The sequence below is a fragment of the Gorilla gorilla genome, chromosome 1, assembly GCF_029281585.2.
Source record: "Gorilla gorilla gorilla isolate KB3781 chromosome 1, NHGRI_mGorGor1-v2.1_pri, whole genome shotgun sequence".
Classification (NCBI taxonomy): Eukaryota; Metazoa; Chordata; class Mammalia; order Primates; family Hominidae; genus Gorilla; species Gorilla gorilla.
The window spans coordinates 212,259,387-212,287,219 of record NC_073224.2 but is presented as its reverse complement, the minus strand read 5'-3'; the positions used below and the strand labels follow the sequence as shown (position 1 = coordinate 212,287,219).

Genomic DNA, 27,833 nt, shown 5'->3' with positions numbered 1-27,833 from the left:
CCATCTCTGCCTAATCAGAGAAGTACCTGGAAGCTTCTCTCAGTGAGAACAAACTGAGTTCTGCCTCCCCAAGCACCCTGTGGAATCGAGCCTGTCCGTTTATACAGGAGGACCTGCTAGGCAGGAGGTCCAGAGGAGGGGATGTCTGAACTGAGTCTGGAAGGATGGAAGGGACTTTTTCAGGCAGATGAGCTTCTGAAGGCATCCAGGTAGAGACCAACATGTGCTAAGGCCCAGAAACAAAATCAACTGGTTGTGTTCCAGGAGCTGTGGTTGACTCGAGGGGAAAATGGGAATGGGGGTGTGTGGATGGTGCAGGCCAGAGCCAGATTGTTTTGGGCTTCTCACTGCAAACATGATTGACAGCAGGACAAAGTGTTTTCTGGGTGAAGTTTATTCTGTTTTCACATCTAGGTTGTTGGGGAGAGTGATAGACAAAGTTCTGGATTCTGGGCGTGGTCGGCACATGCTTGTAATCCTACTTGGGAGGTTGAGACAGGAGGATCACTTGAGGCTAGGAGTTGCAGGCTGCAGTGTACTATGTTCGCGTCTGTGAATAGCCACTGCACTCTAGCCTGGACAACATAGCGAGAACCCATCTCAGAGAAAAAAAAAAAAAAAAAAGGCAAAGTTCTAGATCCTAACTGGAGGAGTTAGGCCAAGAAGGAAGAAGAGGTTCTGGGAGCTGCTGGCTACTCCTCATCCTCCTCACTATCGAGATACTTGTGGGTGGCGTAGCCCATCAGGGCACCAATATTACCTATGACGACGCTGCTGCCACCAGCCCCTGTAAAGGAAACACAGATGAGTCACTGGGGCCCAAGTGCCAGGCCTGGGAATCCAAATGTCTGGAAACCATTGGTTGAGTCCAACCCCTCATTTCTAGGTGGAGAAACAGAGGCCCTGAGAGGGGATGGCACTACTACAAAGTGAGTCCCATTTTTACCTTGCCTTGACATCCCAAATCAGAGATGTGTTTCAGTGATGAAAAAGGCAAAAATAATGGCTCCTTCACCTGATGTCTGCCATGGAAACGCCATGTTATTAATCATGCTAACAGCCACCTTCGTGGAGCCCTGTGTGGGTGTGGGGGGTTCACAAGCCAGGGATCATTTCATCTTGTTACAGCTATGTGCCATGTGAGAGGACAACTAGCTGATATCCCAGAGGTGTCCCTGGGCTCGCCCACACTCTTCCCCTCCCATTGCAGGGGTGTGGCCCCCTCTGAGCAGGGCTCTCTTCTTTTGGGCTGGTTCTTTGGGCTTTTGCCATTCAGAATTGAGAGAAGAGAAGATGCGAGGTTCAGAAAGGCAGAGAGGGAAGTTTGTCAGGGGCAGGTTTTCTCCAGGATTTTGGAGGCCTCAAAGCGAGAGAGAGAGGTGGGGGTGGGTGGGGAGAGAGGAGAGAGAGGGAAGTAAGGCCATTTTTTATGAGTCACTCTGGGCCAGCACAGTGGCTCATGCTTGCAGTCTCAACACTTTGGGAGGCCAAAGTGGGAGGATTGCTTGAGCCCAGGAATTCAAGACCATCCTGGGCAACACAATGAGACCCCGTCTCTCCAAAAAAAAAAAAAAAAGCCAGTGTGTGGCGGTATGCGCCTATAGTCCCAGCTACTTGGGAGTCTGACGCAGGAAGATAGCTTGAACCTGGGAGTTCGAGGCTGCTGTGAGCTGTGATCATGCACTGCATTCCAACCTGGCAGTGTGAGACCTTGTTTTGACCTTTATCTATAATAAATAGATCAATAGATTGATCAATCGATAGAAGAGTCACTGTGAGCTCTGTATCTGTTCCGTCCATGGTGTTCAAAAAGTGCAAGTCAAGACCAGTTTGGTGTGAGATTGATTTGAGTTACTCTACTACGTTTCTTTGCTACTGTGGTCTCTGAGATTGAGCAGATTCAAAAAATGTTAAACTGAGGGTGATCATCCCCACGCACCGCTGAGGGAACTGAGGCTTGTTGTGATTTGGCCAAAGCATCAGTGAGGCGCCCAGCCTTTGAGGCTGAGAATGGGGCTTCTCGCATTGTACTGACTGGGTCAGAATCTAGGCTCTGGTCTAAACTAGCAGGGAGACTTGAATAAGTTACTTAATTTCTGGCCGGACGCGGTGATTCACACCTGTAATCCTAGCACTTTGGGACGCCGAGGCAGGCGGATCAGCTGAGGTCAGGAGTTTGAGGCCAGCCTGGCCAACATGGTGAAACCCCATCTCTACTAAAAATACAAAAATTAGCCGGGCGTGGTGGCGTGTGCCTGTAATCCCAGCTACTTGGGAGGCTGTGGCAGGAAAATCGCTTGAGCCAGGGAGGCAGAGGTTGCAGTGAGCCGAGATCACACCACTGCACTTCAGCCTGCCTGGGTGACACAGCCAGACTCTGTCTCAAAATAAATAAATAATCACTTAATTCCTGGTAAACTACTTAATTACTTGAGTAAATTACTTAATTCCTGAGTGCCTCAGTTTCCCCAGATGTATGATGAAAATAATAGTAAAGAACGTCCCACCAGGGGCCCAGGCCCCGCACTCACCGAGGCTCTGCAGCGTGGCCACTAGCCCCCCGGCGGGCACGCCGCCCCCATTCAGGATCGCAGACCAGCTCATCAGCGAGGCAGCCACCGAGTTGGCCGCGATGCCGGCGCCGGTGAAGCCCAGCGCGGGCAGCCCGGCGACTGCGAGTCCTGGAGGAACAGGAGCGGGTGAGGGAGCGTCCGCGGCAGAGGCCCGCCCCGCCTGCCCGAGATCCTCGCCCTCCAGACCCACCTCCTCCGACGGCCATGAAGGTCAGGGCCTTCCAGAACCCGGAGCCGCTGTCCGAGCTCTCCGAGCACTTTTTCTTACCTGCAGGAGAGCAGACAAAGCGTAGTGGGGGTGTCGGGGTGGGACACAGGGGTCCCCTACTCTGTGTCTGATGCTCAGGACCACTCCTGGAGGCGGGGCCCACCACTCTCCTACTCAGAGAGCCTCACAGAGGGGAGGGGACTTTCCCCTAGGCGCCGAGCCTGGCACAGAATTAGCATCGAGTAAATTTCGGTAGGATGGAGGAATGAACAGAGTAGTGGGATTTGAATCTGGGACTCTGGCGACACCAACCCTGCGCTGTCCATTGGAATGGACGCCAGGGTCTCTACAGAAGCAGGCCAGACTCTCTACACCCCGGACCCTGAAACTCTCTCCTTTATCCCACACTCCTTCCATCCCCCAGCACCCTTATATGCCTCCTTACTTGTCCCCTTACCTGCACCCTTATCTGTTCCCTTACCTGCTCCCTTACCTGCATCCTTACCCACATCCTTACCTGCATCCTTACCTGCATCCTTACCCGCATCCTTACCTGCATCCTTATCCGCATCTTTACCTGCACCCTTACTTGCATCCTTACCTGCACCCTTACCTGTCCCCTTACCTGCATCCTTACACGCATTCTCACCTGCCTCCACCCCGCTGCAAGTGAAGAGCAGCAGGTAGCACAAGAAAAGCGATACCGCCTTCTCCCGCATGGTGGCGCCGCGCGCGGGCTCCGTCGCTAGACCTGCGAACGGGCGAGAGGGAGATGGTCCCCGGAGCATTTTTGGAGCTCATCAGCTCCGTTGTTTTCCCTTCCAGTTCCAACTGAATCAGTGAAAAGCAGCGAGGTGTGGTGAATGGAATCCAGGATCCCTCTCAGGAGCCTCGGGAATCCGTTTCCTCTCCGCATCAGTGGCAGAGATGTCCCTGCCCCAACCGGTGGGTGTGCGGATTCTGTGCGGATTCGCACGGTGTTTGGCACGTGGTAAGCTCCGCAGATGTCAATGTCATGACTGTGGTTGTTCTTGGTCTTGTACCCAAGTGACCTTGGGCAGGATACTAGGGTACTTTGCTTCTCTGGGCTTCAGTTTGTTTATTTCTAAAATTGGGGTATTAATAGAGTCTATTTCTGAGGGTACTTGTTAATTTAACAACTGTTCCACGCTGTATCCCCGGCACTTTGAACAGTGCCTGACGCATAGAATTTGCTTAAAAAATTTTTTTAAGATAAACTCATTCTTACAATGCATTGAATATCTACAGGCACCAAACATTGGCCTCACATCAACTTAATTTTTTTTTCAGAAAGAAAGCACTGAAGGGTGTGTGGAAAAAGAAACTCAGTTTCCCTCACTGTACGAGAGGCTTCTGACAGCAGAAGTGTGGGGGTTTCTCCCCACCAGCAAGCAAGCAATCAGTCCTCTGGTGAACACCAGCTGAGGGTCCCCAAATTCAATTCTGACACCACTATGGGTAGATAGTGGCCGATCCCACATGTTGAGGGTTCAGTCCCCCAGACTGCCAATCGAAAGCCCTAGGTTGTTTTACCTGTGTTTCTGACTGACTATAAACTGGGGTTCCCACAATTCCCTCCTGCAGTTTTATTAATTTGCTAGAGCAGCTCACAGAACTCAGGGAAACACTTTACTTACATTTACTGGTTTCTTTCTTTAAAAAAAAAATTGATCTTGTTGTTGTTGTTTTGAGACAGGGTCTCACTCTATTGCTCAGGCTGGAGTGCAGTGGCCCCATCTCAGCTCACTGAGACCTTCGCCTCCCAGGCTCAAGTGATCCTCCCACCTCAGCCTCCAGAGTAGCTGGGACTACAGGTATGCACCACCACGCCCAACTAATCTTTTTTTTTTTTTGAGATGGGGTTTCACCATGTTGCCCAGGCTGATCTTGAACTCCTGAACTCACGCAATCTGCCTGCCTCAGCCTCCCAAAGTGCTGAGATTACAGGCATCAGCCACCATACCCAGCCACATTTACTGGTTCCTTATGGATATTACAAATGCTCCAGATGAAGAGATGCATAGGGCAAAGTATGGGAGAAAGGGCATGGAGTTTCCATTCCTCTCCAGAAGCACCACCCACTGGAGACCTCCTTGTATTCGGCTATCTGGAAGCTTGTCAAACCCTGTCCTTTTATGTTTTTATGGAGGCTTCATTACATAGGCATGACTGATTAAATCACTGCCCATTGGTAATCAGCTTAACCTTCAGCCCCTCTCCCCTCCCCAGAGGAAATGCCAGCCATCAGTCAACTTATTAGACAGTTATCACTCAAAAGATATTTATCACTTTGAAGATTCCAAGGATTTTAGGAGTTGTATGCCAGGAACTGGGAGATGAAAAAATATATTTTACAATATCACAAGGGATAAAGGTCACACAGCAAATTGTACAACATGGGTACACATTCAAGACAGTCAGAATTCAGAACCTATGCTCTTTCCTTTATACCACAAAACTGGAAAATGCATATGCCCTCAGACTCACCTCTAATGTGATCTTTGTCAGATCAATGCTATTTTCTTAAGTTAAAAAGAAAAACAAGAAACTCCTCTCATGTATTGAGTACTTAGCACTTTATGGCACGCAGTCCACTTGCACCTATAACAACACCACGAAGTAGGTACCATTGTTATCAACCACATGTTATAGATAAGGAAACTGAAGCTCAGAGAGGTTGAGTAATATTCCCAAGGCTGCCTAGCCAGGTCATGGCAAAGTCAGGGTTTAAACCCACAATTGGCTAATACCCAAGCCCACATTTTTTTTTTTTTTTTTTTTTTTTTGAGATGGAGTCTTTCTCTGTCGCCCAGGCTGGAGTGCAGTGGCGCAATCTCATCTCACTGCAAGCTCCACCTCCCAGGTTCATGCCATTCTCCTGCCTGCCTCAGCCTCCTGAGTAGCTGAGACTACAGGCGCCCGCCACCAAGCCCTGCTAATTTTTTTTGTATTTTTAGTAGAGACAGGGTTTCACTGTGTTAGCCAGGATGGTCTCGATCTCCTGACCCCATGATCCGCCGGTCTCGGCCTCCCAAAGTGCTGGGATTACAGACGTGAACCACCACGCCCGGCCACCAAGCCCACATTTTTAACAACCACTCCAGATGGCTTCATCTATCCTTAAAGATGAACTCACTGTCCCACTGGATCCTATAATAAAGGGGCTTCTAAAATCATCCAGTCCTTTGAGCAGCAAAGGCAACTTAACCTTCCTTTTACAGAGGAAGTAATTAAGGCTCCAAGAGGTGACAGGGTTAAGGCCACAGATCGCTGATATTGCACCTGTAAGCTGGGTCTCATGCCACTTGGGGTTTTGCATCCCATCTCCCTAAAAATCTCCAACCCATCCTCTTAGACAAGTCCCAGCCCAGGGCACTAAAAGGGACCCAGGAGTGCTGCCTCCCAGGAGAAGGGGCCTCCTGGCTCTCAGAACATGAGATTTACAGGCAGACAGGCAGCCTGGCAGAGGGTGGCAGCTTGATGCCCACACTTCATAGCTCCTGAGTTTACCTTGGAGGAGAGAAGAGAAGCAATCTTCAGCCCGGAGCCTGCTGATAGATGGGCACAGCAGCGAGTAAACGGTTCTCCGGCTGAAGGCTGGCTTTTTATCATCACTTGCGGATCCTCCCACGTCTCACCCTAGGCAGCCAATCCCTGTCGGAGTTTCTATTTCTGCACTCTGCAGTTTCATTTTCCCCTCTCTCCCAGCTCCTGCACTCTGCAGAGTTTCATTTTCCCCTCTCTCCCAGCTCCGCCCAGCGGGAACATTTGTGTGCTGCCTGCTGGCAGAAAAATGCACTTCAAGCTGAGGACTTTTGGAGCCACTAAGGGTATTCAAAGCATGTCACACTATGATGAGAGCCACGGCCATACTGGGCTTAGTGAAGCCTGATCACCAGCTCCCCCTGGGGCACACAGGCCTTTCACCATTCAGTCCAATTAATAAACAACACCTATCATTTATTGAGCACTTGCTCAGGGTCTGTGCAAAGTGCTCTATTTACATGATCTTTTTCCAATCCCACAGTAGTCATGTGACATACCATATGCTGTTTATAAACCCCCAGAACTTTGGAAATTAAGTCACTTTGTTCCATTGTTCTCTCAGGCTGGCTGCTTCTGGGTCATGGACATATGGTAAGACCAGTGAAGCCTGTGTTCATGTGGCCATCATGATACATCTTGAGTTTCAAGATGGGTCCCCTGGCCCTAGATAATGAACTGAGCATTCTTTAAAGCCTTTGGATGGTGATGCTTGAAGTGCTATGGGTCAGAAATGCAACCTCTATTTGGAGAACATAGAAATTCCAGTAAGGATGAATCATTGCCTTCTCCCAAGTGGAAGGGGTCTGAAATAATTGACCTGCCACCAGATGGCTGGCTATTCTCATTGAGCAATTTTGCCATATTGCTACCTGCTGCTGGTAGATTGGCTATATTTTGGCAATTGCCAGATCAGTTTTGGTGAGAGGGAGCCCAAGTTGTTGGACTCATTTCTAACCCCCATCCTTACCACCTTGGACACTCATAGGTCTATTGCAAGGCAATAGTGAGGCTAAGTTTAGAGGCTGGCTGACATCCACAGGATGGGACATCCTGGCCATTGGGCTGTAGAGCCTCCTCTGCAGCAGATGATCTCTGGTCAGCATTAACATGAGACACAGAGATCCAGGTGCTTTATGCCCATTCAGAGTTCATTCTTATGCCCCTAACCCACACCTGCTTATTCCCAGTCTTCCAATCTTGTTCCACCCATGCCTTTGACCAACCAGCCAAGCCATTTGCCTCTTATTAGGAATTGGTGTATGTCTGTACTTCAGTCCATCTCTCTCTCTCTCTCTGCATACAGAGGGAACAACACGGTATACTGCTCCTAGTTCTGCCCCCTGGGAGGATTCACTATTATTCAGTGCCACCCCCAACTGGGGCTGTAATAGAGTGGTCTGTTTCCAGCTGATACCAAAATATTATACTGACTTATCTGTGAATTGAGTTTGACTCCTTTCCTCCATTATCTGTTGGTTGCTGGGAACACTCCATGAGGCCATATATATGGGTCAAAGAGAAAACCCAGAGAAACAGAGTTGGGTGCCACAGGACTCTGAGCTCCCTGTTTATTTAATTTACTCATGCCTTTTAGACCCCTTTTGCTCAGCCTTGAATATACCATTTCCATCATATATTTTTTGTTTTGTTTTGTTCTTTGTTTTTTGTTGTTTTTGTTTTTGTTTTTGAGACAGTCTTGCACTGTTCCCCAGGCTGGAGTGCAGTGGTGTGATCTTGGTTTACTGCAACCTCTGCCTCCCGGGTTCAAGCGATTCTCCTGCCTCAGCCTCCCGAGTAGCTGGGATTACAGGTGCGCGCCACCATGCCCGGCTAATGTTTTTTGTATTTTTAGTAGAGATGGGGTTTTGCCATGTTGGCCAGGCTGGTCTTGAACTCCTGACCTCAGGTGATCCACCCACCTCTACCTCCCAAAGTGCTGAGATTACAGGTGTGAGCTGCTGTGCCTGGCCTCTTTGTTGTTTTGTTGGTTGATTGGTTTGTTAGAGACAGGGTCTCACTCTGTTTCCCGGGCTGGAGTGCAGTGGTACAATCATAGCTTACCGCAGCCTTGACTTCCTAGGCTCAAGAAATCCTCCCACCTCACCCTCCCAAGTATCTGGGACTATAGGCATGTGCCACCACACCCAGCTAATTTTTATATTTCTTTTAGAGATGGAGGTCTCACTACATTGCCCATGCTAGTCTCCAACTCCTGGCTCCAAGTGATCCTTCTGCCTCGAGGTCTTAAAGTGCTGGGATTACAGGCATGAGCCAATGCGCCCAGCTTCCATCACATATGGAATTGCTGCTCTACCTTTCTGATAATACCCGACTTAAGATATATAGCTACCTGGCACCCAGTGGTGAGATGTGTAGTCACTACTGGGGCCCAGTGACACATCAGGGCCTCTTTTCCCAAAGGGACCACAGTAAGCATAGCCTTACTGCAGAATCCTAAGAATCCTAACAGTAATTCTCCTATGTGGGCTTTCAGAGACTTTCTACAGAATCTTTTTTCTCCCTCCCTACAGAATTGTTATCCACCTTTACACAGATACATCCAGCAACATTGTAGGATCATATAATCAGAAGTGGCAGCATAGCTTGTTTTGTGGCCTGAACCCGCTACACAGTTAAGAGGAAAGAAAAAAACCAAAATGACCTAATGTGCTTTTTCTTTTCTTTTCTTTTCTTTTGAGACAGAGTCTCGCTCTGTCGCCCAGGCTGGAGTGCAGTGGCGCAATCTTGGCTCACTGCAAGCTCCACCTCCCGGGTTCACGCCATTCTCCTGCCTCAGCCTCCTGAGTAGCTGGGACTACAGGCGCCCGCCACCGCGCCTGGCTAATTTTTTGTATTTTTAGTAGAGACGGCGTTTCACTGTGTTAGCCAGGATAGTCTCGATCTCTTGACCTCGTGATCCCCCCACCTCAGCCTCCCAAAGTGCTGGGATTATAGGCGTGAGCCACTGCGCCCGGCCTGCGTTTTCTGTTCTCTCACTGAACACAACAATCGCCACAGACCAGATGTGTGGGTGGGGTTTTTTTCTCACACCCCAAGCAGCAGACACCAGCTGGGTGTCCTCCGATTCAATTTTTCTTTTCTTTTTTTCTTTGAGATGGAGTTTCACTCTTGTCGCCCAGGCTGGAGTGCAGTGGTACTATCTCGGCTCACCGCAACCTCCGCCTCCCGGCTTCAAGCGATTCTCCTGACTCAGCCTCCCATGTAGCTGGGATTACAGGCATGCACCACCACACCCGGCTAATTTTGTATTTTTAGTAGAGACGGGGTTTCTCCATGTTGTTCAGGCTGGTCTCGAACTCCCAACCTCAGGTGATCTGCCCACCTCGGCCTCCCAGAGTGCTGGGATTATAGGCATGAGCCACCTTGCCTAGCCTCAATTCTTTTTTTTTAATTATTAAAATAAAAATATGGAACGCTTCATGAATTTGTGTGTCATCCTTGCACAGGGGCCATGCTAATCTTCCCTGTATCATTCCAATTTTAGTATATGTGCTGCTGAAGTGAGCACTTTTTTTCTTTTCTTCAGACAGGGTCTCACTGTGTCACCAAGGCTGGCTCAATCACGGCTCACTGCAGCCTCGACCTCCTGTGTTCAAGCGATCCTCCTGCCTCAGCCTCCCAAGTAGCTGGGACTATAGGGGTGCACCATCATGCCCAGGTAATTTTTGTATTTTTTGTAAAGATGGGGTTTTGCCATGTTGGCCAGGTGGTCTCGAACTCCTGGGCTCAAGGGATCTGCCCGCCTCAGCCTCCCAAAGTGCTGGGATTACAGGCATAGGCCACTGTGCCCAGCCTCCAATTCAATTCTGACACTGTCTACCTGGAGAAAGCATCGATCCTACAGGTTGAGGGACTCCTCAACACTGACCCTCAAGACACAAATCAGGGCTTCTGGAACTTCCGACTGGTTGCAAGTTGGGATTCCCATAATCCCTTCTTTGGGTTTAATTAATGTGCTAGAGAGGCTCCTAGAGCACAGGGAAACACAGTTAGCAGTTTACTACACAGGAAATTAGAAAGGTTACATGAAGAGATGTGTTGGGTGAGGTATGGGGGAATGGGCACAGCGTCCTCCAGGAACATCCATGTGTTCAGCTATTGAGAAGCTCTCGGAACCTTGTCTTTTTGGTTTTTTATGGAGGCTTCGTTATCTATTTCAGATATCTATTTCAAAATATCACTGTCCACCTCTGGTCTTCAAACCCCATTTTTTTTTTTTTTTTTGAGATGGCGGTTCTGTTGCCCAGGCTGGAGTGCAGTGGCATGATCTTGGCTCACTGCAGTCTCCACCTCCCAGGTTCAAGTGATCCTCCTGCCTCAGCCTCCCAAGTAGCTGGGATTACAAGCATGTGCCACCATACCTGGCTAATTTTTGTATTTTTGGTAGAAACAGGGTTTCACCATGTTGGCCAGGCTGGTCTTGAACTCCTGACCTCAAGTGATCCACCTGTCTCAGCCTCCCAAAGTGCTGGGATTACAGGCATGAGCCACTGCACCAGGCCTTCAAACCCAAATTTCTTTCTTTTTCTTTTTTTTTTTAATTTTAATTTAGGTTCTGGGATACATGTGCAAAACGTGCAGGTTTGTTACATAGGTATATGTGTGCCATGGTAGTTTGCTGCACCTATTAACCCGTCCTCTAAAAACCAAAATTTCTTACATCAAAAGTACATACAAGGCTGGGTGTGGTGGCTCATGCCTATAATCCCAGCACTTTGGGAGGCTGAGGTGGGTTGAGGTCAGGAGATCGAGATCATCCTGGCTAACAGGGTGAAACCCCATCTCTACTAAAAATACAAAAAAATTAGCCGGGTGTGGTGGCAGGCGCCTGTGGTCCCAGCTACTCAGGAGGCTGAGGCAGGAGAATGGCGTTAGCCTGAGAGGCGGAGCTTGCAGTGAGCCGAGATCCCGCCACTGCACTCAGCCTGGGCAACTGAGCGAGACTCTGTCTCAAAAAAAACAAAACAAAACAAAACAAAAAAACAAAAAGTACATACAACTCCCCAGCTACTCGGGAGGCTGAGGCAGGAGGATTTCTTGAACCGGGAGGCAGAGGTTGCAGTGAACCGAGATCACACCATTGCACTCCATGCACTCCAAGACAGAGCAAGACCCTGTCTAAAAAAAACGGACATAAAATTCAAAAGATACTGCCATAATTAGCCAAGCATGGTGGTGCCCACCTGTAGTCCTGGCTACTTGGGAGGCTGAAATGGGAGGATTGCTTGAGCCCGGGAGGTCGAGGCTACAGTGAGCTGTGATTGCACCACTGCACTCCAACCTGGGTGACAGAGCAAGACCCTGTCTCAAAAAAAAAAAAAAAAAAAGGAATTAAAATAAAATAATAATAATGGGCAGAGAGATATCCTCCTCAAAGTAATAGTTTGATAGAGAAGTGGAGTGGGTAATTGAAACATTTGTTGTCTAAAATATGAGGAGATGAAAGCATGAAGGGCTGGCTTACATGTTGCTCACACACAACACAAGTGGAGACTAAAGGAGTGGCCCCACTAGATTTTCCTCATTTTTTCCAATAGATCAGGAAAAAAGGGAGCGAGGAGGATGCTGGTATGATTATTCAATTCTTGCCAAGGGAGGAGTACACTGGTACAATGGCCATAACTGTTTTTCTTTCTTCCCCAAATCACTTCAAAAAAATTTTTTTTCCTCCTCTTCCTGATGTAGTCCTAGGATCAGGGCTGCAGCTACAATATCACAGTCCCCACTTGTAGTATCCCTTATAATAAACTAGTAAATATAAGTGTTTCCCTGAGTTCTGGAAAGTGCTGGCAGCAGGGATGATTCCTAAGCAAAAAACTAGAACTACGTTTTTAAACTTTATGTCACAATTCCTAAAGGCCTGATGGAGGTGGGTTGTGCAAAATTGGAGTTAACAATGAATGCAGCCATACTGCCTGGTGGTAAAAATCACCCGCAAGTTCTGCACCTTTGCTATCTTATCCTATTCAAATTGGAGTGAACTAAGGAGTACTTACTAGACTAGTATTGCTGGCTGCAATCTAGACCAGCACAGTGGCAATCTTCATGTCCCTTCCAAAGGTAAAATCTTTGGATATTAATGGAGAGAAGGAGGGATAGTAGCTGAGGGTAAAGAATTTAATAAATGGATTATGAATAGAGGGAAATCCAATATTACATTAACACCTCAAAAGGGGCTCAGAGCAAGAGATGACATTGTCTGTGGTCGGTTATCCCAGATGTCAGAAAGAGTGATATATATTTGGTGAGATCACTCCTGCTTTTAGAACCTGACAAGATTGAATGGAAGCCTGCAAACCTGAATGACATCACCCTGGGAGACATTCATACAATATGATGGATGGGACTAACTATTAATGATTGAATAGGATTTTAGTAAAGTGGCAGTATCTTTTTTGCAGGGGCAGGGGACAGGGTCTTGCTCTGTCACCCAGGCTGGAGTTCAGTGTTGTAATCACAGCTCACTGTAGCCTCAACCTCCCGGGCTCAAGTGATCCTCCCACCTCAGCCTCCCAAGTAGCTGGGACTACAGGTGAGCACCACCATGCTCAGCTAATTATGGCAATATCTTTTGAGTTGTATGTCTTTTTTTTTTTTTTGAGACAAGTTCTCACTTTGTTGCCCAGGCTGGAGTGCAGTGGCACAATTTCAGCTCCGTACAATCACAGCCTCCCGGTTCAAGCGATTCTCCTGCCTCAGCCCCCCGAGTAGCTGGGATTACAGGCCCATGCCACTACACCTGGCTAATTTTTGTATTTTTAGTAGAGATGGGGTTTCACCATGTTGGCCAGGCTGATCTCGAACTCCTGACATCAGGTGATCTGCCTGCCTTAGCCTCCCAAAGTGCTGGGATTACAGGCGTGCATCATGCCTGGCTGAAACTCCCATTTTTAAAACCATCAGATCTTGTGAGAGCCATTCACTATCACAAGAAAAGCAGGGGAAAGACCTTACCCCATGATTCAGTCGTCTCCCACGCTGTCCCTCCTGCAACATGTGGGAATTATGGGAGCTACAAGATGAGATTTGGGTGGGGACACAGAGCCAAACCATATCATTCTGCCCCAGCCCCTCCCAAATCTGATATCTTTACATTTCAAAACCAATCATGCCTTCCCAACAGTCCCCCAAGTCTCAATTCATTTCAGCATTAACTCAAAAGTCCACAGTCCAAAGTCTCATCCTAGACAAGGCAAGTCCCTTCCACCTATGAGCCTGTAAAATCAAAAGCAAGTTGGTTAATTCCTAGATACAATGGGGGTACAGGCATTGGGTAAATACAGCCATTCCAAGTGGAAGAAATTGGCCAAAACAAAGGGGCTACAGGCCCCATGCAACTCTGAAATCCGGGGGGGGCAGTCAAATATTAAAGCTCCAAAATGAGCTCCTGTGACTCCATGTCTCACATACAGGTCACGCTGATGTAAGAGGTATGTCCCCATAGTCTTGTGCAGCTCCACTCCTGTGGCCTTGCAGGGTACAGCCTCCCTCACGGCTGCTTTCATGGGCTGGTGTTGAGTGTTTGCGGGTTTTCCAGGTGCACAGTGCAAGCTGTCAGTGGATCTATAATTCTGGGGTCTGGAGGATGATGGCCCTCTTCTCACAGCTCCACTAGATGGTGCCCCAGTAAGGACTCTGTGTGGGGGCTCTGACCCCACATTTCCCTTCCGCACTGCCCTAGCAGAGATTCTCCAGGAGGGCCCCACTCCTGCAGTAAACTTCTGCCTGGGCATCTAGGCATTTCCATACATCTTCTGAAATCTAGGTGGAGGTTCCCAAACCTCAGTTCTTGACTTCTGCACACTTGTAGGCTCACCACCACATGGAAGCTGCCAAGGCTTGAGTTTTGCACCCTCTGAAGCCACAGCTGGAGTGGCTGGGACACAGGGCACCAAGTCCCTAGGCTGCATACAACTTGGGGACCCTGGGCCCAGCCAATGAAACCACTTTTTCCTCCTAGGCCTCCAGGCCTGTGATGGGAGGGGCTGCCACAAATGTCTCTGACATGCCCTGGAGACATTTTGCCCATTGTCTTGGTGATTAACATTCAGTTCCTTGTTACTTATGCAAATTTCTGCAGCCAGCTTTAATTTCTCCTCAGAAAATGGGATTTTCTTTTCTTTTCTTTTTTCTTTTTCTTTTCCTTTCTTTCTTTCTTTCTTTCTTTTTTTTTTTTTTTTTTTTTTTTTTTGAGATGGAGTTTCACTCTTGCTGTCCAGGCTAGAGTGCAATGGCATGATCTCAGCTCACTGCAACCTCTGCCTTCTGGGTTCAAGCGATTCTCCTGACTCAGCCTCCTGAGTAGCTGGGATTACAGGCATGCGCCACCACGCCTGGCTAATTTTGTATTCTTAGTAGAGTCGGGTTTCTCCATGTTGGTCAGGCTTGTCTTGAACTTCCAACCTAATGTGATCCGCTTGCCTCAGCCTCCCAAAGTGCTGGGATTACAGGTGTGAGTCACCGTGCCCAGCCTGGATTTTCTTTTCTATTGCATTGTCAGGTTGCAAAGTTTCCAAACTTTAATGCACTCCTCAAATTTTGTTTACAGTATTTCCCTTTTGAAACTGAATGCCTTTAACAGCACCCAAGTCACCTCAGAAAATGGGATTTTCTTTTCTATTGCATTGTCAGGCTGCAAATTTTCCAAACTGTAATGCACCCCTCAAATTTTTTTATGGTGTTTCCCTTTTGAAACTGAATGCCTTTAACAGCACCCAAGTCACCTGTTGAATACTTTGCTGCTTAGAAATTTCTTCCACCAGATACCCTAAATCATCTCTCTCAAGTTCAAAGTTTCACAAATCTCTAAGGCAGGGGCAAAATGCTGCCAGTCTCTTTAACATAACAAGAGTCACCTTTACTTCAGTTCTCAACAAGTTCCTAATCTCCATTTGAGAAGACGTCAGCCTGGACCTTATTGTTCATATCACTATCAGCATTTTAGTCAAAGCCATTCAACAAGTCTCTAGGAAGTTCTAAATTTCCCACATTTTCCTGTCTTCTTCTGAGCCCTCCAAACTGTTCCAACCTCTGCCTGTTACCCAGTTCCAAAGTAGCTTCCACATTTTCGGGTATCTTGTCAGCAACGCCCCACTCCTGGTACCAATTTACTGTATTAGTCCATTCTCATGCTGCTGATAAAGACATACCCAAGACTGGGCAATTTACAAAAGAAAGAGGTTTAATGGACTTACAGTTCCGTATGACTGGGGAGGCCTCACAATCATGGCGGAAGGCAAGGAGAAGCAAGTCACATCTTATGTGGATGGTGGCAGGCAAAGAGAGAGGCTGTAGAGAAACTCCCATTTTAAAAACCATCAGATCTTGTGAGACCCATTCACTATCATGAGACCAGCATGGGAAAGACCTGCCCCCATGATGCAATCATCTCACACTAGGTCCCTCCCACAACATGTGGGAATTATGGGAGCTATAAGATAAGATTTGAGTGGGGACACAGAGCCAAACCATATCACCTGGCTAATTAATTTTTTTTACTTTTTGTAGAGACAGGGTCTCGCTTTGTTTCCCAGGCTGATCTCAAACTCCTGGCCTCAAGCAATCCTCCCACCTTGGCCTCCCAAAGTGCTGGGATTACAAGTGTGAGCCACCATGCCTGGCCTTACATTTTTCACACACAATTGGTGCATAGGTACAGCAATATGATTGGTTTATGCAGTGTTTCTTTTTGGAATGGGTGCATTTAAAATTTTTTACAGAGGGTGTAATAGTCATGGGTTTTCCGTTATCTGGTCTAGGCAAAGCAGGACAACAATGGGGAAGTTAATCTACAAAAAGGGTCATTCATTAGGAAGAGGGGTGGTTTTTATCCCTGACATCATGTAACTCTCTTAGTCATTGTACAGAATAAGACAAACAAGAAAGCGAGTTAGTCTATAATCTGAGAAATGGAAGTAGTAACCATATGTGACTCAGATTAAAGGAGGAGACCACCCCTCATATTGTCTAATTTCTACCTCCAAAGAAAGAAGTAAAAACTCAAAGGCAGAAATGAAATCCACAGGCAGACAGCCCAGCGCCATGCCCTGGGCCTGGTTAAAAATTGACCCCTGACCTAACAGGTTATGTTATCTATAGATTCCAGATATTGTATGGAAAAGCACTGTGAAAATCCCTGTCCTGTTCTGTTCCAATCTAATTACCAGTGCCTGCGACCCCCAGTCACGTACCCCCTGCTTGCTCAATCGATCACGACCCTCTCACATGGACCTCCTAAGAGTTGTAAGCCCTTAAAAGGGACAGGAATTGCTCACTTGGGGAGCTCGGTTTTTGGAGATGTGAGTCTTGCCGAAGCTCCCAGCTGAATAAAGCCCTTCCTTCTTTAACTCAGTGTCTGAGGGGTTTTGTCTGTGGCTTGTCCTGCTACAAGATCACAGTCACATCTCTCTCAAAGCTTAAGGTGTTTGTGGGGTTCCAACAAGGTTTACATTTTATTTATTTTCACACTTCTTTGATCAACAGAGCAGCCTTCCAAACAGAATGTTGTCCATTCACCTTGGAACTGCCATCCACAAACCAAGCTGTTTGCTGGCCAGTTGACAGCCGTTATGGGACACTGTAGAAGCCAGCAGCTCCTCACACAAACCAGTCCTAGCAGAAAAGAGGCTCCTTTCTTTTATCTCCTCCTGGCACTCCCCAGGTAGCATGCTTCTGTATAAGCCATTCCCATTTTGTTATGGAACTCTTCTGGACACTGCTGTCTCTATTTGAGTGTTTCTGTGACATCACCTGAGATGGCATGGGTATTTCAGGTGTCAAGATCATTTTATGTCCTTCAGTCACAGGGGTAGCTTCAGTTAATGTCCCATAACAAGTTAGTAAGTGCCCCTCAAGTGGAAATTGTCTAGTCCAAAATCTCAGTAGTCTTTGCTTGCAGGTGCTCACAGCCTTTTCTCTTCTTCTTCTTTTTTTTTTTTTTTTTTTTTTTGAGACAGAGTCTTGCTGTGTTGCTCAGGCTGGAGTGCAGTGGCACCATCTCTGCTCACTGCAACCTCTGCCTCGCCTCTCAGGCTCAAGCAATTCTCCTGCCTTAGCCTCCCGAGTAGCTGGGATTACAGGCACCCACCACCACGCCTGGATAATTTTTTAATTTTTAGTGGAGATGCGGTTTCCCCGTGTTGGCCAGGCTGGTTTTGAACTCCTGACCTCAGATGATCCTCTTGCCTTGTCCTCCCAAATTGCTAGGATTACAGGTATGAGCCACCATGCCCAGCCACTCATAGGCTTTTGTCATAGCCCCAGCAAATGCTCCACAAAGAGCTATCGAATGGAGAACTTGTCCCTATCAGCACTCCAGCTTCTACTCTACAGTGTGGGCTTGGGTTTCCATTTAGCATGTCCAACTAAAATTGCCAGAAGGGCGGATTTACATGCCTTCTGTTTTACAGTTCTAGGTAGAGGGAACAACCCTGTCATATACAATGCCCCTTTCCATAAAACATTAGGTAAAGGAGACACAACCACTTTACATTAAGCCTTTACGTAAAGCCTGTTTAGACATTCCCACTTTCAGAATCCTGTTGACCAAGTACATTTTTATGTCCCGGGAACTTCTCTTCTCCACCCCCTCCCCAGACCATTTTATTCTCTCTTGGGCAATAAGTGTTTAGGTCCTTAGCCAGAGGCCAGGCCGGGAGACTCTGGCCTCTCTGTCAATCTTCCCTTGATTAACCAGTCTGACCATCACCCCAGGCAATTCCAGGTAGGGTTTCTTATTGTAAATCTTTACCTTCCTGCTTTTAAAATTCCACCAAACTGGAGGAAATAGAGCAAACTGGTTTGGGGCCTTTAATGTTGAAGACCATCAGAGACTCTCTTTGGTCCACCCAACCTTCAATAGTGTTGTATTAAGACATTTATTTTGGCCACGCTCAGTGGCTCATGACTGTAATCCTAGCACTTTGGGAGGCCGAGGCTGGCGGATCACCTGAAGTCAGGAGTTCAAGACTAGCCTGGCCAACATGCCAAAACCCCATCTCTACTAAAAATACAAAAATTAGCCGGGCGTGGTGGCGGGTCCCTGTAATCCCAGTTACTCGGGAAGCTGAGGCAGGAGAATTGCTTGAACCCAGGAGGCAGAGGTTACAGTGAGCCGAGATCATGCCACTGCACTCCAGCCTGGGTGACAGAGCGAGACTCTGTCTCAAAAAAAAAAAAAAAAAAGACATTTGTTTTCACTGCATTAATTTCCTTTTTTAAAACCTCATTAATTTTTATTTTACTCATCCTATTTCTTAACAACCATCTAAGGATTTCCATCCTGCTCAGACGAGTCTCATGACTCTCCCCTTTCTTTTTCCTCTTAGTTTCACCCTTATCAGTGTTCTCTTCTTTCTCTCCCTCCCTCTCTCTCTCCTTTCTTCCTTCCTTCTCCTTCCTTCCTTCCTTCCTTCCTTTGCTTCCTTGCTTGCTGGGGGACCTGTTTATTTACAGCAGCATTTTAGGAAAAGGGCAAACATGGCTCTCTCCTTCAACAAATCCCTGCTTTGGTGCCCAAGGAGACAGGGCTGAGGTAGCCCCTGCCTGGCCGTTGGCTCTGTGGAGCCCTGCACCCTTGGGAGGACAAGGTAGCTCCCCAAAGCTGTTAATTCCAAAGCTGTTATTTGCAAGGGATAGAGGGACCTTGTTTCAACACCCAGCATGTGGGTCAATTTTCGGGGAGGCTGGAGAGGACCATGGCCAGATGCTGCCTTGACCTCCGCATGTCCAGACCCACCAATGGGATCTCCTCCCAGGGGCTCTGAAATCCTGAAAAGAAAACCAAACACACTGAGTGAGGGTCTTATGCTTCCCTTCATAAGAGCCATGACACCGCGGCAGCCCTGGTGCAGAGGAGGGGCTGGGACTCACCCTCCCCGCCTGCCACCTGTCCTTTCTACTTTGGCAAACAACAACAAAACCCTGGAAGCTTCAAGAAAATGAAGTAAACTTTAGGGAACAGAAAAAACAAAACAGCAGGCTGTGCCCAAAGCCCTCTCTCTGCCGTCCCCCTCTCCGAGTCCTCCTGATGAGCTGCAGGTGGTGGTGCCCGCATGGCCACAGCACAGGTTTTCCTCACAGAGCCACTGGCCCAGCTGAAGGTGACTCTCCTAAGCTCCCTTCACCAGCCACTCTGGCTTCCACGCTGGGAAGGTAGGATGGGGTGCAGTCGGGGGAGGCACCCAGTTATTTAGAGAGACAGAAGAGATTGGCACACAGGCAGCATCACCGAGGAGGCCCCACGCACATGCTCAATTCTGGCCAGTGCATGGACAGACCCACTGCTGAGGGGACACAACGGCACAGCCCATGTAGCCCAAGGCACCTCCAGAGGTGGCAGATGAGCAAGGATGAGGACCCCAGGGTGGAAACTCCTGGATTTGGAGGTGGGCAAGTTTCTGTCCCCATGGACTGGGCAGCTTTAAGAACCAGGGGAGCTGAGGGCAGGAGGCCCAGGAGGCTCAGCCAGCTGTCAGGAGCAGCCCAGACCCCACCCCTAGAATGACAGAGGAGGAGGAGGGGGAGGGTCATCATCTGTAAATGCCACCAAGACAGTGTTGGGTGGCACCTGACGTTCCCCAGCACACATGAGCCACTGGTGCCTCTTCAGGCTGTGTCCGTTCACATGGTGGGACCTCCTGCCCATTGGTGGTAGGGGCAGGGTGCGTGGAGAGGCCTTCTCCAGGAGCTGCCTGGAAAACAGGGCAGCCCTGACCCCCACTGGCTGACAGTGAGCAGCATGTCTCCTATCACGGAGTCTGAAGGTCCCCGCAGTGTTGGGCAAAAGTTTACATGGCACCCACTGGCCAGACCCCATCGACTCCACAGAGAGCAAAAGAGAGCCTGCTGACCTCCCAGCTGTTGGCCCCAGAGTCACAGAAGTCACCCCTACTCAACACCAGGACACAGATCCACCGCCCAACCTAAGAAAACAGGAACAACTCCAAGGCCACCTAGGCCAGGCAGGTGAGAGGAGCTGGGCAGCAGTGGCTGCCAGCTGCAGCTCTGCAGGATCAACAAAAAGGCAAGATGCAGGGGGGAGGGGAGGAGGCCAGGAGCCTTGCGGCACATCACAGAGCAGAGGCGGTGCCCACGGCAGGGTGCCGCTAATTCCTCAGGGTGGCCAACGCCCTTGACAGCTGTTCCTCCTGGCTTCACACGGAGCTCTCGCCTGGCAGAGGCACCCTTGGGCAACTGGCTGAGCTGGTCTAGGACCTCCAGGCCATTCTCCTTGGCGCTCTGCACAATGGGGCTGTCCACCTGCTCCTGAGGCATGGTCAGTGTGGTGGCCGAGCTCATGGAATCCTCCATCACTAACGTGTGCCTGGCCAGGTTTTGCACTTGCTCCTCAAACCTGTCCATCGCTGCAGAGGCCTTCTGCAGCTCCGTGGTGTTCAGGCCTTGTCTGGGGCTTTGGTCACCTACACCATGTTCTTGGTTACCACCTTCATGGTCACAGCTGTCTGCACCTCGGGGGCCACTGTGTCCAGGCGGATGCCATGTAGAGCCAGTTCACGCTGCTGTTCTCCTTGCAGATGGTGTTCTTGGCGTACACACAGGTGCACTCTACATTTTTCTGCTGAACGGACTTCTTCACTTTGGCCTGGTTGGCGTAGGAGTGCTTTTCTGCCTTCTTGTCTGGTTTCTCCAGCTGCTTCACCATAAATTTCAACTGGAACAGGGTATTGTCCATGGCCAGTCTGACAGAAACACCCCTTGGAAAGGCAGAAGGGACATGAACTCTGGGAGGCATCAGGTGCCAGTGGCTCTTGCCTTATTTCTTAATAACCATTTAAAAATGTTTGCCTTCGTGGGAGAAATCCTTTGATTCTCCCCAATCCCATTACCTATTCTCTTGTTAGTTGCCTTAATGTTTTCATTACCATCCGTAAGACCCAGGAGGGGAAGCTGAGGTAGCAAATTTGATAAGGCTTCTCTGACTATAGCTCAGTTTTGCAGTAGTAAGGTTACATGAGGTGCCCATGCAAAAGAGGCTGCCTGAACCACAGCATTTATCATGACCCAGGTAATAGGCATTGTCATGCAGGACTCCTGTTGACTCCAATAGGGATGGCACTGTGTCCTAGAGGCCGGAACCAGTGAATGAGACTTAGGGTTTACTGAGGGGAACTTACACACAGGGATGGTCCAGTGGTGGTGGGCTGGACAGGAGCATGCATTTATGAAACAGGGCATGCGTTTTATGAAACAGGGCATGCGTTTTATGAAACGCATGCAGTTGATACAGCATTTTCACTTAGAACCTTCCACCTAGCAACCTCTACCCAGCAACCCCCGGTTAATCCACAAAAAGGGACTCCATCCCCTGTATGGCCTGTGTTCCAAGGAATGAGCCAGGGGCTCAGATGTCCTTCATAGATAAGGAGTGAAACTCTAGGTTGGCCACTCCCGGATTCCTTAGCTCAGGACTCTGAACACACATTCATCTTAGACCCTAGGATCATTCTCAGGGTATGCTTCAGTTAAGTTATGGCTGTCAGGTGCATCTGCCATATACAGGCATCCTCAGCGGGTGAATGCCTGGTCATTGTAAAGCCAGCTCCACATGGCTTGCGTATGAAACCGATCAACTGCTTCATCTGGGGTGTTCCATTTGACATTTATAGGGAGTGTAGGGGCCAAGGGAAAAACTTCTCCTTTGCCCTCTCAAGGATCACTGTACATTCAACCCACAAAATGCAGATTAATAGAGAAATGTCATACAAATTTATTAATGTGTACATGAGGGAAAAATCACAGAGTGCTTACCCAACATCCCAATGAGGCCCAAATACTTCTATAGCTTTATTTCAGAGGGGATGGGGGAGATAGGGAATATAGGTAATTCTGTTGAGGGACAATAAATGATTACTAGGGAGAATGAATGGGTGGGGGCGGAGGAATAGAGATTAATTTACAAACGGGCTGGGCATAGTGGCTCACACCTGTAATTTTGACACTTTGGGAGGTCAAAGCAGGAGGACTGCTTGAGGCTAGGAGTTCAAGACCAGCCTGGGCAACACAGTGAGACCCTATCTGTACAAAAACTTTTAAAATTTGCTGGGCTTGGTGGTGCATACCCGTAGTCAGGAGGCTCCCCTTAAATCCGGGAGTTTGAGGTTACAGTGAGCTATGAATGCACCACTGCACTCCAGCCTGCGTAACAGAGAGACACCCTGTCTCAAAAACAACAACAACAACGACGACAACAACAAACTTGTAAATGGTTCTCTTGGAAAGTAAATGAGCCTGAAAGAGATATTATCTTGTGAATGGGTCTGTTTAAGAATGTGCTTACATTCTCGGTCTTCTTTTCTGTAATAGATAATGAAATAACAGGGAGTGGAAGGAAAAACAATTGTTCTTGGAGAGTCCATCCAGTCTTTATATAGATAGTGGGGGAAGTCTCTTCTAGTGGCTGTGGATCTCGAAAGGCCTTTAATTAAAAATTAAAAATACTCATACCAAAGGGAGCCATATTTTTGGGTGAAGTTCTTTGAGCTCCTTCAGGAGAGTCTCCCTTCTCAGGGTAAACAAATTTTACAGTGGCTTTTATCCAATCTACCGGGCTGGCTGTTCCCTCAGGAATAACCTCCTGCTTGTGTGTGGGTCATGTATAGCCACCTGCAATTGTTCTGTAGTGTGCTGTGGATCCTGCGTCAACCTCAACATGCTCTTCCATTCTGCAGCACTTGAAATTTAGTTACTCTTGCAATCCATCTTAGTAATGATTCCTCAGGAAGCTGAAGATAGTAATCTACAAAATGGAACAATTCCTTCACATCGTACCCTCTAGTCTATAGTGACTTGGTTTTGCCCTTCCCCTACATTGACTGTCCTCTTGGTAACCCAGTTCTCAGTTATTTTCTGTTTCCCTGCGTAAGTCTTCCCTTGGGGATCAGTTTGGAGGCTAGTGGCTGAAGCTCAGCCTCACTGAAATCTGAACTTGGTTTAGCACCAAGGTCTGACACAGCACTCTCTTTCAATTTCATTTTAGCTATTATAGTTAACAGTAAACAAGAATGTTTTTCTTTTTGCTTATTAGTTTGCATTTCCTTATGCAGCCAGTGAATCAACTCTCCAGGAGTTGGTTCTGTCTCTAAATTCCATTCATAACTTTTATCTTCAGTAACTGAGCACAGCACAGCTGCGGCTCTAAACCATGGGTGACCACATGGCTACTCAGGGATCAAAAGTTCCTCACCCAGCACTCTTTCATCCTTTCTCTTCCCAAACCACAACTTTCCATCAGCCCAGGCCATTCTAGCAAATCTCACTTCCGTGACACCAACTCTGCCAGGGTGGGGGGAAACAACACTCAGTGTGCCTGTTCTATTATCTCACTTAACAACAACAATCAACACAGAAGACTTTTGTGACCAAATTTGTATGTGAGGATTTCCCCACACACCAAGCAGCAGTCACCAGTTGAGTGTCCTCTGATTCAATTCAGACACTACCTACTCGGAGACAGTGTTATCAGAAAGGGGTCCCGATCCAGACCCTGAGAGGGTTCTTCTTGGATCTTATGCAAGAAAGAATTTGGGGCAAGTCCACAGAGTAAAGTGAAAGCAAGTTTGTTAAGAAGAAACAAAAGAATGGCTACTCCCTGAGGGCCACTGGGTGGCTATTTTTATGGTTATTTCTTGATGATATGCTAAACAAGGGGTGAGGTATTCATTCGTTTTCTGGGAAAGGGGCGGGGATTTCCCAGAACTGAGGGTTCCTCTTCCTTTTAGACCATAGAGGGTAACTTCCAGATGCTGACAAGGCATTTGTAAACTGTTATGGCACTGGTGGGAGTGTCTTTTAGCATGCTAATGCATTATAATTAACATATAATGAACAGTGAGGACAACCAGAGGTCACTTTCGTTGCCATCTTGGTTTTGGCAGGTTTTGGCCAGCTTCTTTACTGCATCCTGTTTTACCAGTGGGATCAGTGGGGTCTTTGTGACCCGTATCTTGTATTGACCTCTTCTCTCATCCTGTGACTAAGAATGCCAAACCTCGTGGGAAAGCAGCCCAGCAGGTCCCACCCTTATTTCATCTAGCCCCTGTTCAAGATGGAATTGCTCTTGTTGGAACACCTCTGACATATTTCCCCCCTCCGTTTTACGAGGGGACTCTTAAGCCTAAGGGTTGTAGAGGGTTGTAGATCTATCCTCTGTAACGTCTTCAGGCTGAATAGGGGAGATAATATTTTTGCCTAATTATTAGGGTCTTTTGTATTCAGGGTAGAGAAGAGCTCAGTCAGTTATGGTGAAGGCCATTCATAACTCTTCCAGATATCACCTTCTGTTCTGACAAAAGGTGCTATGTGAAAGATAATCAATGTTCAATTTAAGAAAATGTTGAGTAGCCTTATTTTGCGTTTCTACAAAATAGTACAACAGCAATATATTCCACAGTGGTAAAGGAAATAAGTAAAATTATCCCAGTAGACTGAATAAGAAGGCTTTTCATGAACTTGACTATTGTTGGAACCAAGTTGTTAGGGGATCACTAGCTGATTCCAATACATGACCAGAATTAGAATACTGATCTAGATTTTTACATTACCTATTTCCCTCTTTTCTTTTGAGCAGCAGCCAGAGACCACTGGTTGATTTACAGGAATAAGTAGAGTCAGTCTACATTTCAAAAAAAACCCTCAAAAACAAAGATGAGATTAGAATCTAATAACAGATGTACAAAAGTTTTTGAAACATAATTTTTTTCTCTCCAGTCCCCATTTTCATTGAAGACAAGTCGAGGTAGGACTGATTTGTTTGCAAAATAAGCTTTAGTCTTATTATACTTGTCCTGATTATTTATATAAAGTGCAGTAAGAATAATTATTTGCCATGTAGGCTCCTTTTAAAATTGGCTTTGATGGAACTTTATTCCATAAGTAATCTTAGATTAGACTTTTTAAAGCCTTGAGCCCAGCCAAGAATTTATCTGTCTATTCCTGAAAATACCTGTATGAGTTGGGTGAATTCGTTTCCAGTTCTCAAGATAATTTGGGGTTCCTGGGCTTGTCAGAAAGTGACATTCTTTACTTACTACAGATCAGGAACCCTGTACAGGGATTGCATAGACAGGGTATAAGGCTAGTTTTCTCAAGGGGCATTTTTTTTTTTTTGACTCTGTAAGTCGGCTTTGATTCTTTAAAGCTGTCTGTATCTGAAAGCACACCATCCCAGTCAAAGCCTTGGTAAAATAATCAGTGTCTCCAACTGTGTCCTGTTATAAAATAAAACAGATTCTTATTGCACTTATGCAAATAACTTAACTATAGTGCCATAAGTTAAGAATACTCACAAATAGTTTCCAAATTCTGGTAAAATCAAGTAGTGAGAAAGAAATATGCTGAAAATTTTGCTCATAGGGGTATACTTTATTCAATTGTTAAAAACTGTAGATAGCTCAAAAGAAAAGTTTTCTTGACTCTGAAAAACCAAACAGAAATGATGAGCAACATTTTAAGTAAAACATCAGAAAAAGATTATTTTGGTCTTCTAGTAGTTTAGTCTATGCAATTGATTCCTGTTTTGCTTGATATTTATAATTACATTAGTTTTCCAAGAAAGTCTTATAAGTTCCTTCTCTCTATTTTAATGGCACACTTTCCAAAGTTATCAGAGAGCTGCATTTAAGAGTACTTGTCAGTCCTATAGCTGATTATAAACCACCCTTTAAAGAGGATCAAAACAAGACAACAATTGTCTGTGGATGACAAAGTCTTAGGGCAGCCACAGTTAAAGACACAATTAACTAGGAATTTGGGTTACTTCTGTGGCATACAACAATTTTATATAACAATTATAATTATTACTGATAGTGTAGAATATGTCTTATCAGAATTAAAGGGGTTTCCCATAATTTTGGAACACATACCAATAATATATTTATACAAATACAGCCCAAAGAAAGCCAAACACCATTTCACATTTGACAATGCTTCCTGTATAATTTTAGTGTACCAAATAAGGCAAATATGTCATTTTTGAGCTTTAGGGGGACCTAATACCTAAAGGATTAATCTGATCATAAAAATATATAATTTATAATTTGATTTTGGAGTTTGTCAAATATCAAAAGTTTAAAATACTGATAAAATAGAATTTCAGGTCACCATAGGCCATTCATTTAGCCAATATGATAACTCGAAGATTTTAAAAAATTGAAAACTTTTACTCATTGATAGAGGAAAGACTTAGCTTTCCAAATAATCTATTTTCTCTCCTTTTTCTTGTAGTTTGTTTAAAAGGCAAACAAAAATCTTTCACTTTTTCAATATTCCATAAAGATCCTGTTCAAGAGAGAAAGCCAAATTTCACCTTTGCATTAGTATACAATTAATATCAAACCCAATTTTAAACAAGACCTTATACACAAATCTACCCAATCTTGATCAGTTTGACCATAAGGTAAGATTCTCATAAACCTGTTATAATCTTTTATAATTTTCTGTTAAAAAGCAGATCAACAGTGTAAGAAAACCCTGTTGTGCTTTTATTTCAATGTTTGATTTATAGAAAAGCTGAATAATTAAATAATATCCCTTTAATTTTAACCAATAGGTTCACACACAGAATTTTTACAAGATTAATCTTTCACAAACCTTCCATAACTTGGCCAAAACTTCAGCTTTATCCTGCCTAACATAAAGCCATCCTTTAATCCTCTAAACCAGAACAAAAAACCCCACATTCCCATGCCTTCTTATAATTTTTTACCGGAAACATATTCTACTTTTCTTACACACCTTGCATGTAAAACCGTTTCTTCAGTAGTCTTGATTACATGTGTTAGAATGTTATCTCTTAGCAACTTTTATTTTTGGTGAAAAACCTGGTAAGTAAGCAATTTTAATTATGTACCAGGTGTGGAACCTAGGATACCAGACAGAAGTGCAGATAAGGTCCAACTCTTCCCAGCATAGCTAGAGAGCATGGCTAACTCCATATGTCCCCCAAGTCTTCCCTAAAATCTAATGGCTCCAAAGCAGGTAAGTTGAACAATTTTCAAAGTCAAAGAAGCAATTTATGACCTGAAAGCATTTAGCTGTACTTGCTTTGGCAGCACAATACTAAAATTGGAAAGATACAGAGAAGATTACCAGGCCCCTGTGCAAGGATGACACACAAATTCATGAAGTATTTTATATTAAAAAATAAAGCATTTAGCAAACCTAATATCTTACTTGCCTTTTTTAGACCAAATGTCTTAATCTTGAAGATATTTTAATTTACCAAATCTTTAAAACTGTCTTTTTTCCAAAATTACTAAACTCATGTGAACTAAAAGGCATTAAAATTGTTATTTTTCTGACAGAATATTTATTTAAGCCTTTATTATTTTTAAGCCGATTAATCAGAGCTCTTTAATCTATTTTGGTAGTGAAACATCACACACAACACGTAAATACAGCTGAACAGACAGAAGAAGATCCAGTAGTTATAAGAGTTTTTCATTTGC

General features: G+C 46.2%; 1 protein-coding gene, 2 non-coding genes and 1 pseudogene across 3 annotated transcripts; 1 reads left to right on the top strand and 3 right to left on the bottom strand.

Annotated features, from left to right (window-relative positions):
• Positions 1-376: 376 nt before the first annotated feature.
• On the bottom strand, positions 377-6,456 carry IFI6 (interferon alpha inducible protein 6). The gene is made up of 5 exons (XM_004025268.3): positions 6,313-6,456; positions 3,431-3,532; positions 2,764-2,841; positions 2,532-2,681; positions 377-787 (listed from the first exon to the last, which is right to left on the bottom strand). Exons 2-5 carry the CDS (start codon positions 3,498-3,500, stop codon positions 693-695), a joined length of 393 nt encoding a protein of 130 aa, XP_004025317.1. The 5' UTR covers positions 3,501-3,532; positions 6,313-6,456; the 3' UTR covers positions 377-692.
• Positions 6,457-9,770: 3,314 nt separating this feature from the next.
• On the bottom strand, positions 9,771-9,877 carry LOC115932128 (U6 spliceosomal RNA). The gene has a single exon (XR_004068456.1). It is a non-coding gene; the product is annotated as a U6 spliceosomal RNA (small nuclear RNA).
• A 10,597-nt stretch (positions 9,878-20,474) lies between these two features.
• Positions 20,475-21,061, bottom strand: LOC101141558 (charged multivesicular body protein 1a-like; annotated as a pseudogene).
• A 6,356-nt stretch (positions 21,062-27,417) lies between these two features.
• LOC115932189 (U6 spliceosomal RNA) lies at positions 27,418-27,526 on the top strand. The gene has a single exon (XR_004068507.1). It is a non-coding gene; the product is annotated as a U6 spliceosomal RNA (small nuclear RNA).
• Positions 27,527-27,833: the final 307 nt, after the last annotated feature.

Excerpts from the sequence above, each read along its gene's own strand:
- IFI6 (XM_004025268.3), bottom strand. The coding sequence starts at position 3,500 with ATGCGGGAGAAGGCGGTATCGCTTTTCTTGTGCTACCTGCTGCTCTTC. Across the intron at positions 2,842-3,430 it reads TTGCAGCGGGGTGGAGGCAG|GTAAGAAAAAGTGCTCGGAG; the intron begins GTGAGAATGCGT and ends GCTCTCCTGCAG. Across the intron at positions 788-2,531 it reads GGCCACGCTGCAGAGCCTCG|GGGCTGGTGGCAGCAGCGTC; the intron begins GTGAGTGCGGGG and ends TTTCCTTTACAG.